At 50.1% G+C, this 14,635-nt stretch overlaps 6 protein-coding genes across 6 annotated transcripts; 3 read left to right on the top strand and 3 right to left on the bottom strand.

The window, feature by feature from the left end:
* Positions 1-6: 6 nt before the first annotated feature.
* Positions 7-1,144, bottom strand: abnA (putative extracellular endo-1,5-alpha-L-arabinase; the record flags this gene model as incomplete). Its single annotated transcript, XM_056665024.1, has 4 exons — positions 7-142; positions 201-286; positions 342-818; positions 881-1,144. The coding sequence occupies 4 exons, from the start codon at positions 1,142-1,144 to the stop codon at positions 7-9; spliced, it is 963 nt and encodes a 320-aa protein (XP_056521974.1).
* Positions 1,145-1,652: 508 nt separating this feature from the next.
* Positions 1,653-3,754, bottom strand: N7515_004279 (transcription factor domain-containing protein; the record flags this gene model as incomplete). Its single annotated transcript, XM_056665023.1, has 2 exons — positions 1,653-3,011; positions 3,083-3,754. The coding sequence occupies 2 exons, from the start codon at positions 3,752-3,754 to the stop codon at positions 1,653-1,655; spliced, it is 2,031 nt and encodes a 676-aa protein (XP_056521973.1).
* Positions 3,755-4,537: 783 nt separating this feature from the next.
* Positions 4,538-6,725, bottom strand: N7515_004278 (putative copper amine oxidase; the record flags this gene model as incomplete). Its single annotated transcript, XM_056665022.1, has 4 exons — positions 4,538-4,673; positions 4,737-5,707; positions 5,766-6,342; positions 6,397-6,725. 4 exons carry the CDS (start codon positions 6,723-6,725, stop codon positions 4,538-4,540), a joined length of 2,013 nt encoding a protein of 670 aa, XP_056521972.1.
* A 453-nt stretch (positions 6,726-7,178) lies between these two features.
* Positions 7,179-8,993, top strand: N7515_004277 (uncharacterized protein; the record flags this gene model as incomplete). The annotated part of the gene is made up of 5 exons (XM_056665021.1): positions 7,179-7,405; positions 7,470-7,546; positions 7,618-7,896; positions 7,962-8,130; positions 8,189-8,993. 5 exons carry the CDS (start codon positions 7,179-7,181, stop codon positions 8,991-8,993), a joined length of 1,557 nt encoding a protein of 518 aa, XP_056521971.1.
* A 289-nt stretch (positions 8,994-9,282) lies between these two features.
* On the top strand, positions 9,283-10,267 carry N7515_004276 (alpha/beta fold hydrolase; the record flags this gene model as incomplete). The annotated part of the gene is made up of 3 exons (XM_056665020.1): positions 9,283-9,604; positions 9,645-10,042; positions 10,091-10,267. 3 exons carry the CDS (start codon positions 9,283-9,285, stop codon positions 10,265-10,267), a joined length of 897 nt encoding a protein of 298 aa, XP_056521970.1.
* A 1,073-nt stretch (positions 10,268-11,340) lies between these two features.
* On the top strand, positions 11,341-12,827 carry N7515_004275 (glycoside hydrolase family 76 protein; the record flags this gene model as incomplete). The annotated part of the gene is made up of 3 exons (XM_056665019.1): positions 11,341-11,437; positions 11,499-12,190; positions 12,252-12,827. 3 exons carry the CDS (start codon positions 11,341-11,343, stop codon positions 12,825-12,827), a joined length of 1,365 nt encoding a protein of 454 aa, XP_056521969.1.
* Positions 12,828-14,635: the final 1,808 nt, after the last annotated feature.

Genomic DNA, 14,635 nt, shown 5'->3' with positions numbered 1-14,635 from the left:
CCTGCTCTAGACCATCGGCCACCCGCTTGAGAAATCGATCTTGTTCCATCCGAAGCGCTTTTGGCCATCGGCATATCCCACGGTGGTGTCGACGTAGTGGTAGTATAGCACTGGACCGAGGCTGGTATCGGTATATACACCCCTTGAGATTGTGAGAAAGGATAGGCAAGCAGGAACGTGCAAGAATTCCGAGAACTTACTGTCCACCGGGGCCGTAGACAGTCCCGTGACTTTCAAGAACGACTGTTCCCCCTCCGCTGGTACACGCAGTGCCGGATTTATCGACCTGGAGTAGGGCTTAGTTAGAACAGTGGACGATAGGGTAAGCGGGAGAGACGCACAAATCCACCTGTAGGTGTGGTTGAACGGCAGACCTTGATTTTGTATTCTGCTCCGCTAGCTGGGCGCGTTGTATCGTAACCACAACAAATGCCGACAGAGTAGAACAGATAGTAGTAGTCACCGTGTTGATACATATAGGCTCCCTCTACGGCATGTGTTCCAGACGGGTCATAGGCTAAGTTGTAGGATGAGGCTGCGACTTCGGTTGCATCCGAATCCATTGGAGCCTGGTAGAGATCGTGCCAGAATGAGCCAAAGTTCATGTAGTAAGTACTGCCATCTTTGAAAAGATTGCCATCAATAGCATTGTATGACTTAGAGGATGACGAGGCAATACCGGTGCTCCCACGATCAGTCCAGGAGCCAGCCTCCATAGTTGCAGAAGTGGCCAGTCCAAGAGCAGAACTCTGTGAACCAAATGTCGATACGGAGTAATAAACATGGTACAGGCCATTCACGAGCTGCACGTCTGGAGCCTAATATGGATATTAACATGGAATATGGCTGTTTGATGTGCCTCGACAAACAGTTATCTTACCCAGAGGTCATCATTTCCAGGAAGATCAATGGAAGATCCACTAGGTAACATGGACCCAATGGTAGTCCATGGGCCGTTGATAGATGAGGCGCTCGCATAAGAGATCTTATTGCCAGTAGAGAAGCGGAAATAACGATTATCTGACGACCTTTGAATCAACGACGGGTCGTGCACATTGCAGGCCCCGGAACATGAGCCTGGGTTTGCATATCCCTGCACAAGTGCAGCAAATACCACTGGCCGAGCAATACTACTGAAATGCATCGAAAGAGGGGGCCGGGATCTGTTTCAGAGAAATAACAATGGACTGTAACCACTGGGCTCCTGTAGGTAGTTATACATTGTTTGACAATGTACAAACGTGTCCATTCGTGGAAAACCCAGTCTCATCACGGACGGAGACTTTCTGCAGCAAAGCATATGCAAGACTCCAGCCAAGTCAAGAAGACAGGTCAAAGGATAGATCGCCGGAGGCAGGAGCCTAAAGCAGGGAATACCGCGATGGTTTAGGAAATAAGCCAGTGGGGTAGTAGAGCACCGACTGGTGGGAATAATAACTACACACTACTGCAACCGAAACACGCCGAGTCCCGGCCAAGTCGACACATTAGTTTCATCAGGCCGGACAAAAGCAACTTCCAATATCCGGAGGGAAATGGGGGTTCACAATTCTCCGACGGTCACTACTATCACTACTTTAGTTCTGCTCCCTCGTAAGTGCCACTTTGAGTTAATTCATTAAATTGTGCTAGATGGAAACGTTCAGCAATGTTCACAGTAACCCGGCCATGACCCGGGTCAAAGCCTCATCTTCGGCATGGAAAATATCCATAGCATTGGGCAATCTAGTGTCCCCTGCAGGCGCTAACCCCACATCTACTCTCGCCGCCATGTCCGTATCGGCTTGAGGGTCGAAGTAGAATCCACCAGCCATCTCAAAAAAGCTACTCAAGTCTTCACAGTCATTGGATTTAGGGTCAGCCACTGTAACAGGGGACATTGACCAGAAGGCGTCAGAAGACGACTGGAGGGTCGATGTTTGATGCAGGCTCGGACTGCATTGTGCGGCAGCAGATCCTGTCGTGATTGACAAGGTTGAGGTATCCCAATTTCCGCGCGACGAATACCGCTTGTATTGAGAGCTAGGATTCTCATTCGAAGCGTGCTCTGACCTCTCTATATCCTTAGAGCTTGCGTTTGACGGGTAAGTTCGGCGAAGGGATGGTTGTCGGCCAGGTTCAGTATCCCATCGGAGGTTCAATCGAATGCGCTTCAAACCGTGGATGATCTTTTGCAATCTTCGAGAAGTACGGGCGCGAGTAGCCGATCGGCGAACCATGTCCACAGCCGTATAGAATTCAGGCCGACAGGAATGACTGAAACGAGCTGGGGCATGTAAAACGGCCAGAAACAAGGCGGCTAAGGCAGACAAGAGGAAATAGTTGAATGGCTCCGGGCGCTGGAAGTAGATGGTTGAGACTCGGCTGAAATAGTCCAGCATATGGACGGTGCTCTTGGCCGTTTCCACAGCGGTGGAGGCACCGGCAATATTGTCTGCTATTCGCTCATCGCTCAGCAGATTTTGCCGATACACCAAAATGCGGAGCTGGTTTGCCTGTAGAGCAAGCAGAACTTGGAGCATCATAGCTCTGTCGGTGTGCTCTGTGCCTGCAGGAGAGCGCCAGGTTGGATCGAAGCGCAGTTCCGGTGGGATGGAATGAATCCATTGCTGGACCTGAGCGTCGAGATAGGTACAAATATCCGAAGTAGCCGCTTGTGACCGGTTGGGCCACCCAACAACGAGTCCCCAGATCTTTGTGCTGAGGCGCGCGTGGGAGATCATGCAAGTCAGATACGGGGTAGAGTGGCCGGGTTCAGGCAAGTTGGTGTCAATGTCGGAATCTTGAATCGTAAACGGCAAACCAGTGCCGAAGGCACATTTGCGGTCTAGCACATAGATGCACCAGAACAGTCGGCTTGCCCATGTCCATTCTAGTTCACCTGGGAAGACACCTCCTGTTCTTTGCCATGTTTCTTGACAATGGAGACCGAGCTCTGTGCTCCCTCGGACTGCCATCCCAATCAGACGTCCGGCGATAACCTCATCATCGCGATAAGAGTGAAAAATCGACTACCATGATCAGCCACAATGTATCTGGAATATCATAGCGTGATGGAAAAATAAGAGACTGAGACACACACCAGCAATGTTAAAATGAGGATTTCTTTCATGTCAACCTCAGCAATCTTGATTCTGCTGGCGAAGCGATCTTCTACGCTATCGGCCAGCTGGGCAGCGCGCTCACTGCGACCGTGCGTTTCAACCAGTAAAGCGGTAGCCAGAAGAATCTTCAATACCTGGACATCGCGCGCAGAGAACCAATCTTGATCCGAGTTCATCTGCGCCGACAAGGTAGACGGAGGCGGAGAATCAGTGGTTAAATCATGGGAGCGATAGTACTCCAGCACATATGTTCGCACGCCATCCAAGTCAACACAGGGATACATTACACCCACTGTGTCTTCATACACTTGTACCAATCGCAAGGCCTCATCTGAACCGAGACTTCTCAGAGGATGTCCAACAATAGCGTTGTCTCCTCCTTGGGATGCGACCGGGCTAGGGGCTGTTGTTGACAGATCGAGTTCCTCTGGACGATCACCAACTATGGCATCGTTGTCAGGCTCGTGCGACAGGGATCCTTGGGCTTGTGAAAGGCCAAACTCCGCACTTGTGGGCCCGACATATGTGGGGGACTTTGGAGCATCCAAGATCCGGTGCAGGCTCCCGGCAGCAGGTATAGCTGACGGGTTGGGTGGGGAGACAGAGATGGGTGACTCAACCCTTTGAAGGCGAGCGGAAAGAATGCGCATTTCTCGCCGAAGAGCTTCCAATTGGCGGTCCACTGCTTGGAATCGTGCATTTTCCCTTCAGAAGTGGTTTCAGTAAAGTGTTCTTGTTCAATGGGAACTGATGCAGAGCTGAACGCGACGCGACTGGGAGGACACCTTTCATCCTTAAGCTCGTTCTGTACCGACACACCCGTAGGGCGATGAGCGGGGTAGACACAAGTGATCTGGTCCCGAGAACATCTCGCGCAGCTCGATCCCCCGCTGCATTTTAGCTTGCGTCGTTTGCATTCATTGCTGCATGATAATCAGTCGTGTGCATTGAGAAAAGGGGGGACATAAACTGACCAGGCCACCTGAGTATATTTGGCCCTTTTTCTCCGAGACGTGTTTTCATCCCGTGAAGACCTCGGGGATTCAGAAGACATGCTGGGGTCGATCTTACAGGTGTCATAGCAGAAGGGAATTGAAGAAGAAGAATCTCGGAAAGGGAGAACCGAACAGTTGTCTCTCCCCGCCCGCCTACTGTGTACCCGCCCCATCACGGAGTGACAATCATCTTGCACCATTCGTTTCTGGAGATCATCTCGGGAATGATGTTACTGTCTTTCTTGAATGTTGATACACACCGTGACACCACCGCAATGAGACACCTGCCTCTCGATTCTTTGTTCATCTAAAATTCACATGTTCTCCATTAATGCCCTCTCGGTTTGACTCAAAAGGCTGACAATCAAAAAGTCATAACCAGTGATATGAATTCGCTATGATACAATGATCCTCTAAAATCTAAAATCTGGGGTTCTCTCAAATGTGAGATTTACGACAGCAATCCGAATCAGCCAGTCGTGACGATACGTTCTTATTTGAAGGGACATCAATGGAGGGATTCGCCTCGAAGAAATCCGCAGGCCGAATCATGAGCTGGAAGATTTCCACAGGCCTATTGAAGGAGGTTAGCCTCAGGGCAAATGAGAAAGAATACCACAAGACCTGGCACACTTACATTACGGGCCAGTCCTCAACGCGGGGATTGTGGGTAATACCAAACGAGTTCCACACCACGACATCAGTATCGACAACAGAGTCACCTCGGCGAACAGCATCCGAGACACCACCCACTTCGTTCTGACTCTGCAAAGTATAACGTCCGCCAGCGTAAAGCTCTCCGTCGCGGTACTTCGTCACCCAAACGTGATGTTGCGCAAACTGTGCCCGGCGAGCCTGAACCGATGCTGGATCGGCCAGCAGAGATTGAGTGGCCATGGGAATAAATTTATAACCCACGGGATTACCACTGATGGCATTCCTCTTGTGGGGATTGATCATCTTGATGGTCCGATTGAGCTGCGGAGCAGCGTCAATCCAAGACGAACGCTCAACGGTCTGCTTGGTGATTTCATAGAAATTGCCGTTCGGGTTCGTGACCGCATTCATTGCAACTGGGTGTGATTCCTCCACGACCACCGAGTTGTGGGGTCCGTCGATGGCTGGGTCAATTCGTACATTGAAAATATGCTGGTGGTTCTGGGCGAGAACACCACCGCTGACCACATTTCCATAATCACTGACCTTACCAGCGTCGATATTAACCACATTCAGAATGCCCGTTGCGCGGGCTTCGACCGTGATTCCTGCAGATTGGTCGAACTTATACGCAAAGATATATTCGTAGTTGGCCAATGTGATAATGAACTGGACAACAAGCTCCCGGTGGCGTGTGACCACAGCACGCCCAGTGCGCCAGTTAGAGTGCTTCCAGGCAATTCCATTATCCTGCTCATGGAGACAAATTGCATTCGGAAGCTTCTGGGCGGTGCCATCTGCCTGGGTAATGACGGCGTCAAAGTATTTAATGACGCCAAGACAGTCACAACCAAGAGAGAGGTTGTTGGCCATGTTTCCACCACCTCCATCGCCGAAATCAAAGGCCTGTTTCCGATGGAAGGGGGGTCGAGGGTCGGCGTATGGGACAGTCTAGATGAAGGAACACACGTTAGTCGTAGTTTTGTCTCGAGAGAAACGAATCATTTACCATTTCGCTCACTGCTAGTCGATGCATCACACTGCGACCATCATACGACACGTCGTGAATGGTTGCACCCTCCCGCGGGTTGAATGCGACGCGGAAACGCCACTTCTGCCATTCAACCAGAGACTCGTTGGTTACGTGAAAGGAGGGACCCTCAGGCTGGACCACGTTCAGTGGTTTGAGATCCTTGCGAGTACCCTCAGGTAACAGCTCTGGGATGTACTCGGAGGCCTTGCAGTGGCCAATAATATCGCGCTTGAACGTCTGTTCCAACAGACCATCGCCCTTGCCGCCAGTAGCAGGTCGATCCACCCGGATGATCTGCTGGGTATGGGCATCCATCACGGGGATAATTGGCAACGGGTAAGAGTAAAAGTTCGAGTCTTCGTTTCCCGATCGCTTATCCTGAGCAAAGCAAAGGGCCTGGAAAAAGCGTCTGTTTTCATCGGTGTGATCCAACCCCCCATAAGGCCATGGCTCAATGACGACCTCAAAACCTTCGGGCAGATCGAAGTCGGAGATCGCTTTCTGGAACAGAGGCGATTTCAGACATTGATCGACGAGGACATCGAATTCGCTCCTAGAAACAGTCAGGAAACCTTGCCAAGAAATGGATACAACAATCCTTTCTCACAGAGTCAGACTGGCATGGTGTTCTTTCCCCACCACCGTGTGCTTCACACGCGATCGCGAAACCACATCGATCACGGATTCGTGGAACTGTGGAATGCGGTCGGATCCAATCACATCGTACTGGCACAGAGCTAGACGTGGGGGCCGAGGGGTAGTTGGGCTCAAACGACCTGCATGTTCGATTGCTAGAAACTCCAGGAGTTGAGCTTTGGGTGGTTCTTCTAAGAAGATCTCTCGAAAATCGATCACAACATTGGGGTGAGCTGCCTTAACCACGTCGCGCGCCAGGTTGGTCTCCTCGATGGAGAGGATTGAAAGTGGATGGGACATTGCACGAAGTAGTTTGATCTAATTTCTGTCCGAGAGGGAAAACGAAAGGGAATGGGGAAAGGTAACTTATAACTACGCAGTACATTTGTAGATGCTCGGAAAGTTGCTCGGAAACTCGGAATAGTCGGAAAGTTCCGGACAATTGTGGGGATCCGGAACAGGTTCCGTTGTGATATTGCGGGGAAAGAGTTTACTAGTATGGAGTAATCAAGAGGAGATTGAGTTATCTTTTCCTGGGATGATAAGTGAATACGAGTCGAACTGAGTATTTCCTTACTATCCTAGACGGATCATTGTCAACTTTGTATTGACTTGATCGTCGTCTACTCTCCCCCTAGTCTCCTTGGCTATATAGGCCTCGGATGCCCCAAGATTCCCTTCCCGTATACCAAGCCCTTGGGTAATTCCACAATATCCCCATTATTACCTACCAAGCATCAATAAGTGTGGATCATGAATCCTATGCCCAGCAATGACATTCAAGCCCCCATTCCAGAGAAACATCTCAGCGATGAGGATCAACTCGCAACTCTTGGCCATGTGCAAGAGCTCCGCCGCGAGTTCTCACTATGGTCAGTTGTTTGTCTCCAAATTTCATTAATGGCAACCTGGGAGGCCTTGTCCTCGGTCGTTGCCACAGCCCTTACCAGTGGGGGAGCACCGTGCCTGTTTTACAACTAGTAAGTTCCGTCACCAACAGGTTCTCTCCTAGGTTATCAAGGTCTGACCATGTGGTTTATCAAGCATTCTGGCATTTGTAGGCACGATGTTCGTTGTATTTTCATTAGGTGAAATTGCCTCGATATATCCCACTGCTGGCGGTATGATCCATAGCCCCCTCCACCTGCCCGTCCCGATGCCCAACGCTGACATTTCACGCGGTATTCTTCAGGGCAATACCACTGGGTCCATTGTCTCACGCCAGCCTCATACCGAGGTACTGCATCTTGGTTCACTGGTTGGATCTCGATTGGCGGGCAACTGGTCTTTTCTGCCTCCGCGGCCTTCGCAGCTGGCTTGCAGTTACAGGCGCTTATCACCTTGAACAATCCGGAGTCATACGTCCCAGCTCGGTGGCATGGAATGCTTTTCTACTGGCTCATATTGTTGTATTCGACTGCAATCAACATATGGGGCTCAAAGATCTTACCTCACACGAATACAACGGCCGGTAAGTGAACAAGCAAGAGAGCTTGGCCCCCATGCCTTGCATAACCAAGTGCTTACTGTCAACAGGTGTATTGCACGTTGTTGGGTTTGTTGTCATCATCGCGGTGCTAGGAGCAATGTCCGAAAAGCACACCGCAAGTTATGTCTTCACTGAAGTCTCCAACACTAGTGGATGGGAAAATGACGGAGTTTCCTGGTTGATTGGATTGCTGAGCACTGTTTATCCGTTCCTGGGGTAGGAGTATTCCATATAATTTGTGGCGACAAGAAGGCTGATGCTTCCCCCTTTGCAGATATGACGCAGCGTGTCACCTTAGCGAGGAAATGCCAAAGCCGTCCCGCAATGTACCAATGGCTATGATAGGCAGTGTCACTATCAATGGAGCAATTGGCATGATCTATGCGATTATTCTGCTGTTCTCGCTAGGCGAGTTAGAGCCCTTGCTTCAGTCCAAGACCGGATTTCTGTTCATGCAGCTCTTCTTGAACGTCACAGGCTCTCCAGGTGGTGCCTCCGTGCTATCGTTGTGCATTACCGCCATTGCCGCGGCTGCAAATGCCGCATGCGTGACATCAACCAGCCGTACGGCCTGGGCATTCGCACGCGATAGGGGTCTGCCAGCATCTGGATTCTTCTCAGAAGTGAGCCCCACGCTGAAAGTCCCTGTGCGCATGGTCGCTGTGGTTGGCTTCCTACAGATGCTCCTGGGGTTGATTTATCTCGGCAGTTCAACGGCCTTTAACGCCGTGTTGTCCATGGCAATTTTGGGAATGTATGCCTCATACCTTTCTCCGATTGTGTTCATGTTGTTATATGGCCGAAGACGCTCAGCCCCGATTGTCCGTGGTTTTGGGTTGGGCACATTCAGCCTGGGTTCACGATGGGGACCCATCGTGAATGTCGTTGCCATCCTTTGGCTCACCGTAGCCATGGTGTTCAGCACCTTTCCAACACTACAGCCGGTCACAGCTGACAACATGAATTATTGCGTGGTGGTGACAATGGGATGGATGCTTGTCGGAGGAATTTATTATTATCTTTTGGGGGGGAAGAGCCGTTTTACTGGCCCGGTGGTGGAGCTCGCCGAGGGTCTGTGATCTTTGCACTCTAAGAAATACGACATATATATGACTACGTAAAGCCTCATCTTCACCGTCAATTTCCAGGCCCTTGGGGTAAAATGGGGTTTCCACGATAATATCCGAAATATCCACATTGATTCGAAGCCCCACCGATTGTGTGTGTTGTATCTTCGGCCTTTCCCCCACTAAGACCCGCTCGGGGCTGGCGGGCTCCATCAACATGAGGGGTCGATGGAGTTAAATACTCACAGGTTTCCCCTTTAAATTGTATTTTCCAATCATTGCAATGCCCTTTGCCTGCACAATGTCCAACACGAAAACCATCTATGTGCCTCATCTGGGAGGCATTTCCGCAGCGTACCAAATGCCCAAACCATACGATAGCACAAAGCCAACATTGTTGATGGTCAACGCCTTCACGATGTCCTCAGAGCTTTACCGGGCCCAATTCGATGACCCCCATATCACGGCCTCTATGAACCTCTTGGCTGTCGAGCCGTTGGGTCACGGCCAAACGCGCACCGCTCGCAATCAATGGACGTATTGGGACACCGCGGAAATGAATTTGCAGGTGTTGGATGCTCTTGGGATTGAAAAGGCTTTCATACTGGGCACTAGCCAGGGGGGTGGGTCACGGTACAGATGGCCCTGACGCGACCGGAGAAGGTCCCAATTTAAATCCGCCTACAACTATACAAACTAATTGTGGTCAGGTCGTTGGAATAATTCCCTTGGGGACATCCATGGACTCCGAATCAGAGCGTAGTCGCCAAATGCAGTGCTGGGATGGGCCGAGCATTGTGAAGGCATTTTTGGCCCAGTGGGCTAGCAGCCGACCAACCCCAAACTTCGAACCTGATGATGGATATTGCGACGCCGTGATCAGCATCGGTCTCAATGATTGCCCATCGGAAGTGCGTCAGTTTTGGCATACCACCATCAAGTCACATTACCGTGGAGAGGAAGGCAAACAACGACTACGCATGGCCGCAATCAACTTAGCAGAACGCGATGGACTGCGGCTTCGATTGGCCGATGTCACCTGTCCTATCAAATGGATACAGGTAAGGGCTCCTCAGAGGACTAAATGAAATCTCCACTGACCACAATAGGGGACGAATGACGCCGTGTTTTCTGTAGCCAATGCCGCCGAAGAGATCCAGATGTTTACTGGATCACCAGATGCACAACTTATGATAGTCGATGGTGGTGCACATTTCCTGAGCGCTTCTAATCCGAAGGAGATCAATGCAGCTGTGATAGAGTTTGTAAATGCCCACTGGAAGTGACGAGTGGGAGTCGTCGAAGCACTGTTTCAAATCCAAATCGATTCTTATGAAAAGCAAATACTAGAATATGAGGTGATGCTGACATACCAGATCATGTCCATGATGATGATCTCCTTAGCACTCGGGGTCATTGAAAGACCAGGCCACCACGAAGCAGGTTGTTGAAGAGAACTGATTGGGAACTGCAAGGTTCACTTAGTTCGACTCTTGGCATTCCTAATAATAACCTAGTCCCCTTGAGTCTTGACTTTCCACGGTAGCGCCAAGCAAACCTGGACCCGTGTGACACTCCGCTCGGCGGAAGATACTTGGCATTTTGGCCCCTGTCATGGAAACAACAATTTTAGAGCTCCTTACCACCTTAGAACAGACAAGAGTCTTCGTGGTGATTCCAAATGTATGCGTTGAATAGTACTACCTGATATCAGATTTTGCAAAGGGAATATTACCTTCCTGATCACTGTAGATAGAACGACTGTTGCCCAGACACCGGTCGCCACAGAAGCTAACCAATGTTTGGTGCTGCAACTCTTGCTGATTGATGTAGGATCCCTGAAGTCGTCGACATTATACATAGAACGAAAGATTGAAGTTCAGGTTTCGAGGCTACCTGTAGCCATTTTCCAGTCTTATGTATTCTTCCCCTTCTGATATATGATACTATATGATATTGCCTACACCGGAGGGCCGGAAGGCCGGAAACAGGCTGCGGGGTAAGGAGCGCCATTCAGACTTGGCATTACCAAACTCGGCATGCTCGACTTTGGAAAGCCAAGAGGCACTCGACGCCAAGCTCTTGAGACTGGGCGGTGCAAAGCAATACTGTGGGCATCCAAACCGAAGGCAGACAATTTCTGGTGCCAGGATCTTGGGATAGAGAGTCGCCTCTCTGCCAAGTCGACTTGTTTCATAATGAGGATACAATACGATGGGTTCCATTATATTATCTCTTTGTCCTTCTGGGGAGCTCACATTCATTTTGCTCTCCTGACCTCAATGCACTCACTGTCTCCTCTCCATTTCCCAGTGTTATGCATATTCCCCGATGTCGATCCCACCTGTGGGTGTGTCGGATGAGGCCTGTGATTCTTCCTGGGTTGTTGACCATCCTCTTTACCTGTCTCCTCGTGCCAAATGCGCTCGCAATTGACGTTAATCCCGATGATATAAGTGAGTCCATTTCAGACGCTGCCTCGGCACCCCAACTGACTTACATCTACCTCTCCGACAGCCTCCCTCCGAGATGCCGCCAAGACCGTCGCATCCAACATGATGCAGTTCTACAATGACCGCGACTCGAAAGATATTCCGGGAAAATTGGACGGTACATGGTGGGAGGGTGGTTCAATGTTTATGACCCTTATCCAGTACTGGTATCTAACTGGCGACGACCAGTTTAACGACGCCATCCAAGAAGGCATGTATTGGCAAAAGGGTGAAAACGACTTTTTCCCAAGCAACTACTCGCAGTATCTCGGCAACGACGATCAAGTGTTCTGGGGATTAGCGGCAATAACCGCGGCAGAACTGAATTTCCCAGAAAGAGACAACGAACCCTCGTGGGTTTCTCTAGCGGAGGGTGTCTTCAATAGTCAGATTCCTCGCTGGGACATGACAAGTTGCGGTGGGGGTTTGCGATGGCAGATCTGGCCCTACCAGAATGGATTCAAATTGAAGAATGCCATATCGAATGGGGGCTTATTCCAATTGTCAGCGCGTCTGGCGCTATATACAAAGAACGCGACCTATGCCGAGTGGGCTGAGAAGATTTGGGATTGGAGTGCGACTACGCCGCTATTGAGGAAAACCTGGGTTATCGCCGATACCACTAATGTCGATGCGAATTGTAAGGATCATGGTGATTTTCAATGGACTTACAACTACGCTACGTATATCTGCGGTGCGGGCTATATGCACAATTACGCATGTCTACCCTTCCTCTCCCGAAAGATGCGGGACCAGCCGAAACTAACGAGTTGTATAGACGAATGGTGAAGAAACCAAATGGCTTGAAGGCATGTCAGGATTGATCAAGACTTCTGATCAGTTCTTCCCTGACTCTGCTTCGAACCAAGTGATATCCGACATCACCTGTGAGCCAATCAAAAAGTGTGATCGCAACCAGAAAACCTTCAAGTCCTATTTCACTTCCTGGCTTGGATTCATGTCGCTTATAGTACCGACGAACACCACAGCGGACATGATGGCCAGATTCAAGACTTCTGCTGTCGCTGCCGGTCAACAATGCTCCGGTGGAAGGGATGGGAAGCATTGTGGAATTCGATGGACAAAGAGGACGGAATGGGACGGCACCTCCGGCTTAGAGCAGGAGATGTCTGTTTTGGGTGTTCTTAACGCTGTAATGGTCCCATTCAAGGCTCGGGCTCCTTTCAATACTCATAATGGCGGGAATTCCCAAAGTCGCCCCCATGGGGAAAGCGATACCGAGGACACCCCTGGGCCTATCACTACAGGTGACAAGGTTGGCGCGGGAATCTTGACTGCGATGTTTGTTATATTCTGGGCCGGGGCTGTGTCCTGGATGGTCAAGGATAAGTAGATACACTTAGCTGTGATGATCTATAATATGTATATTGCCAAGGGAATACTCGAAGCCCGGCTGCATGCTGCACACGGGTCGACTCGGCAGACACCATCTAGCATAGCATCGGAGTTCAGGAAGACGTTGGAGCCTGCGCTCCAGAAGTGGTACCTATCGGAGAGGTGTAGGAGTGTGTTCTTTTCAGTATGGCTATCTGGCGCCTGTCTTCTCGTCATGAGCTCGGCTCTTAAATTCAGTTGCTCCAGCCGCAATAATCACACTGGCATCAACATCCGGAGCATATTGCGCGACATTGGCCTTGAGCTGGTTTGTGAAAACGTTCTGTGCAACAGACACGACGACTCCATGCACTGGCGAGGTTTTCTGTGAAGATGACAACGGCGGTGCCGATTGGTATGTATATCTTCCAAGGGCGAGGCAGCCTGGGGTGTGGAGAATGCTGTTATGAGCCAAATCTTTGATGAAAAGAGTGCTGTGATTCAGAAAACTAAAGGTGAAGAGAGAAAGAGAAAGAAAGAAAGCAACTATCTGAGAGGAACCTTTATGCTCCTCAGGTACGTGCCTCAGGCACGAACAAACAATCACCTCCTCTATCACATGACCCTTGTCCTTTGAGTCGGAAACTGCTTAGTAAATCATAGCGCGTACCAATCGGATATCAACAGGTCTGAATTTCTATGAAGCCCCTGGCTGGCAATTTGTATGGGCATAACAATGACTAATCTAAGTGGGATATGGTATCTCCGTTCTCCGATCTCCACTGCTGCTGTTGTTCCGACACACCCCCTCAGCGGTTAGCGAGTGTTGAATATCTTCGCCAATGTTATATTCAATCGAGCTGAGCGCTGATTTCCCGCAGCAGGTCTCTCTTTCCTCTCGCCTACACCTCAATCAGGTCGTGTATGTCCTCCATGCGCATTAACCGAACAAACTCGTCGTGTTTCAGACGTGGTAGGAGCTTCGTGAGACCATCTGCTGCCATCTTGGCCGTTGGAACCCATTTGATGTTGATTCTGCCTTCTCTGACCTCTTGCCTCAGCCAATGTCCATGGATATCGACGTGACGAAGCTTCGTATCAATTTTAGCATGTTCGGAGGTTAACAATATGACAGTCTGTTTGTTATCACATCGCAGGGTGATTGTATGGTCCGGTTTGAACGAGATTCGTTCGAGGAATCGCGTCCACCACTGTAACGAGCGCGCAGCATCTGACAACCCCAGGAGTTCAGCTTCAGTGGTAGATGTGGTGACAGTGGGCTGTTTCGAGGCCTTCCAATCGACGGGGCCTCCATAAACTTGGCAGACATATCCTGCAGAGCTTCGACGATCGTGATTATCAGCGAAGGATGCATCACTTGCCAGTTCAACTGACTCCATGTCTCCTTTATTTCCATATTGCAGTGCCAAATATCGTGTGGTATATAAGTAGCAGATCACTCTATCAACAGCTCGTTGGTGCTGTGGTCCGGGGTTTTGAAGGAACTGTGAGAGCTTCGCGGCTGCTTTTGATGCATCCGGTCTAGTGATCGATGTTGGATACTGCAATGAACCAACCTTTCCTTGGTATAACTTGATCTCAGCCGGTGTTGCTGTTCCTTCGAATGCCTTCATTTCTTCCACCGGGAGAGGGGTGTAGACAGGTGGTCGATCGGTCAAATGATATCTAGCAGCCATACTGCTGATATATGCGTCTTGGCAAAGCCAAAGTTTCTGTTGCTTCCGATCGCGTACAATTCGAATATTCAAAAAACCATTCTGCTTCTCCATGATCCGTAAGCTCCCAGTGTGCCTCCAGATCCTTCTC

This window comes from Penicillium bovifimosum (genome assembly GCF_028826915.1).
Source record: "Penicillium bovifimosum strain IBT 22155 chromosome Unknown utg000004l_segment0_segment0, whole genome shotgun sequence".
NCBI classification, from domain to species: Eukaryota; Fungi; Ascomycota; class Eurotiomycetes; order Eurotiales; family Aspergillaceae; genus Penicillium; species Penicillium bovifimosum.
This window is presented reverse-complemented; position numbering and strand designations above follow the sequence as displayed.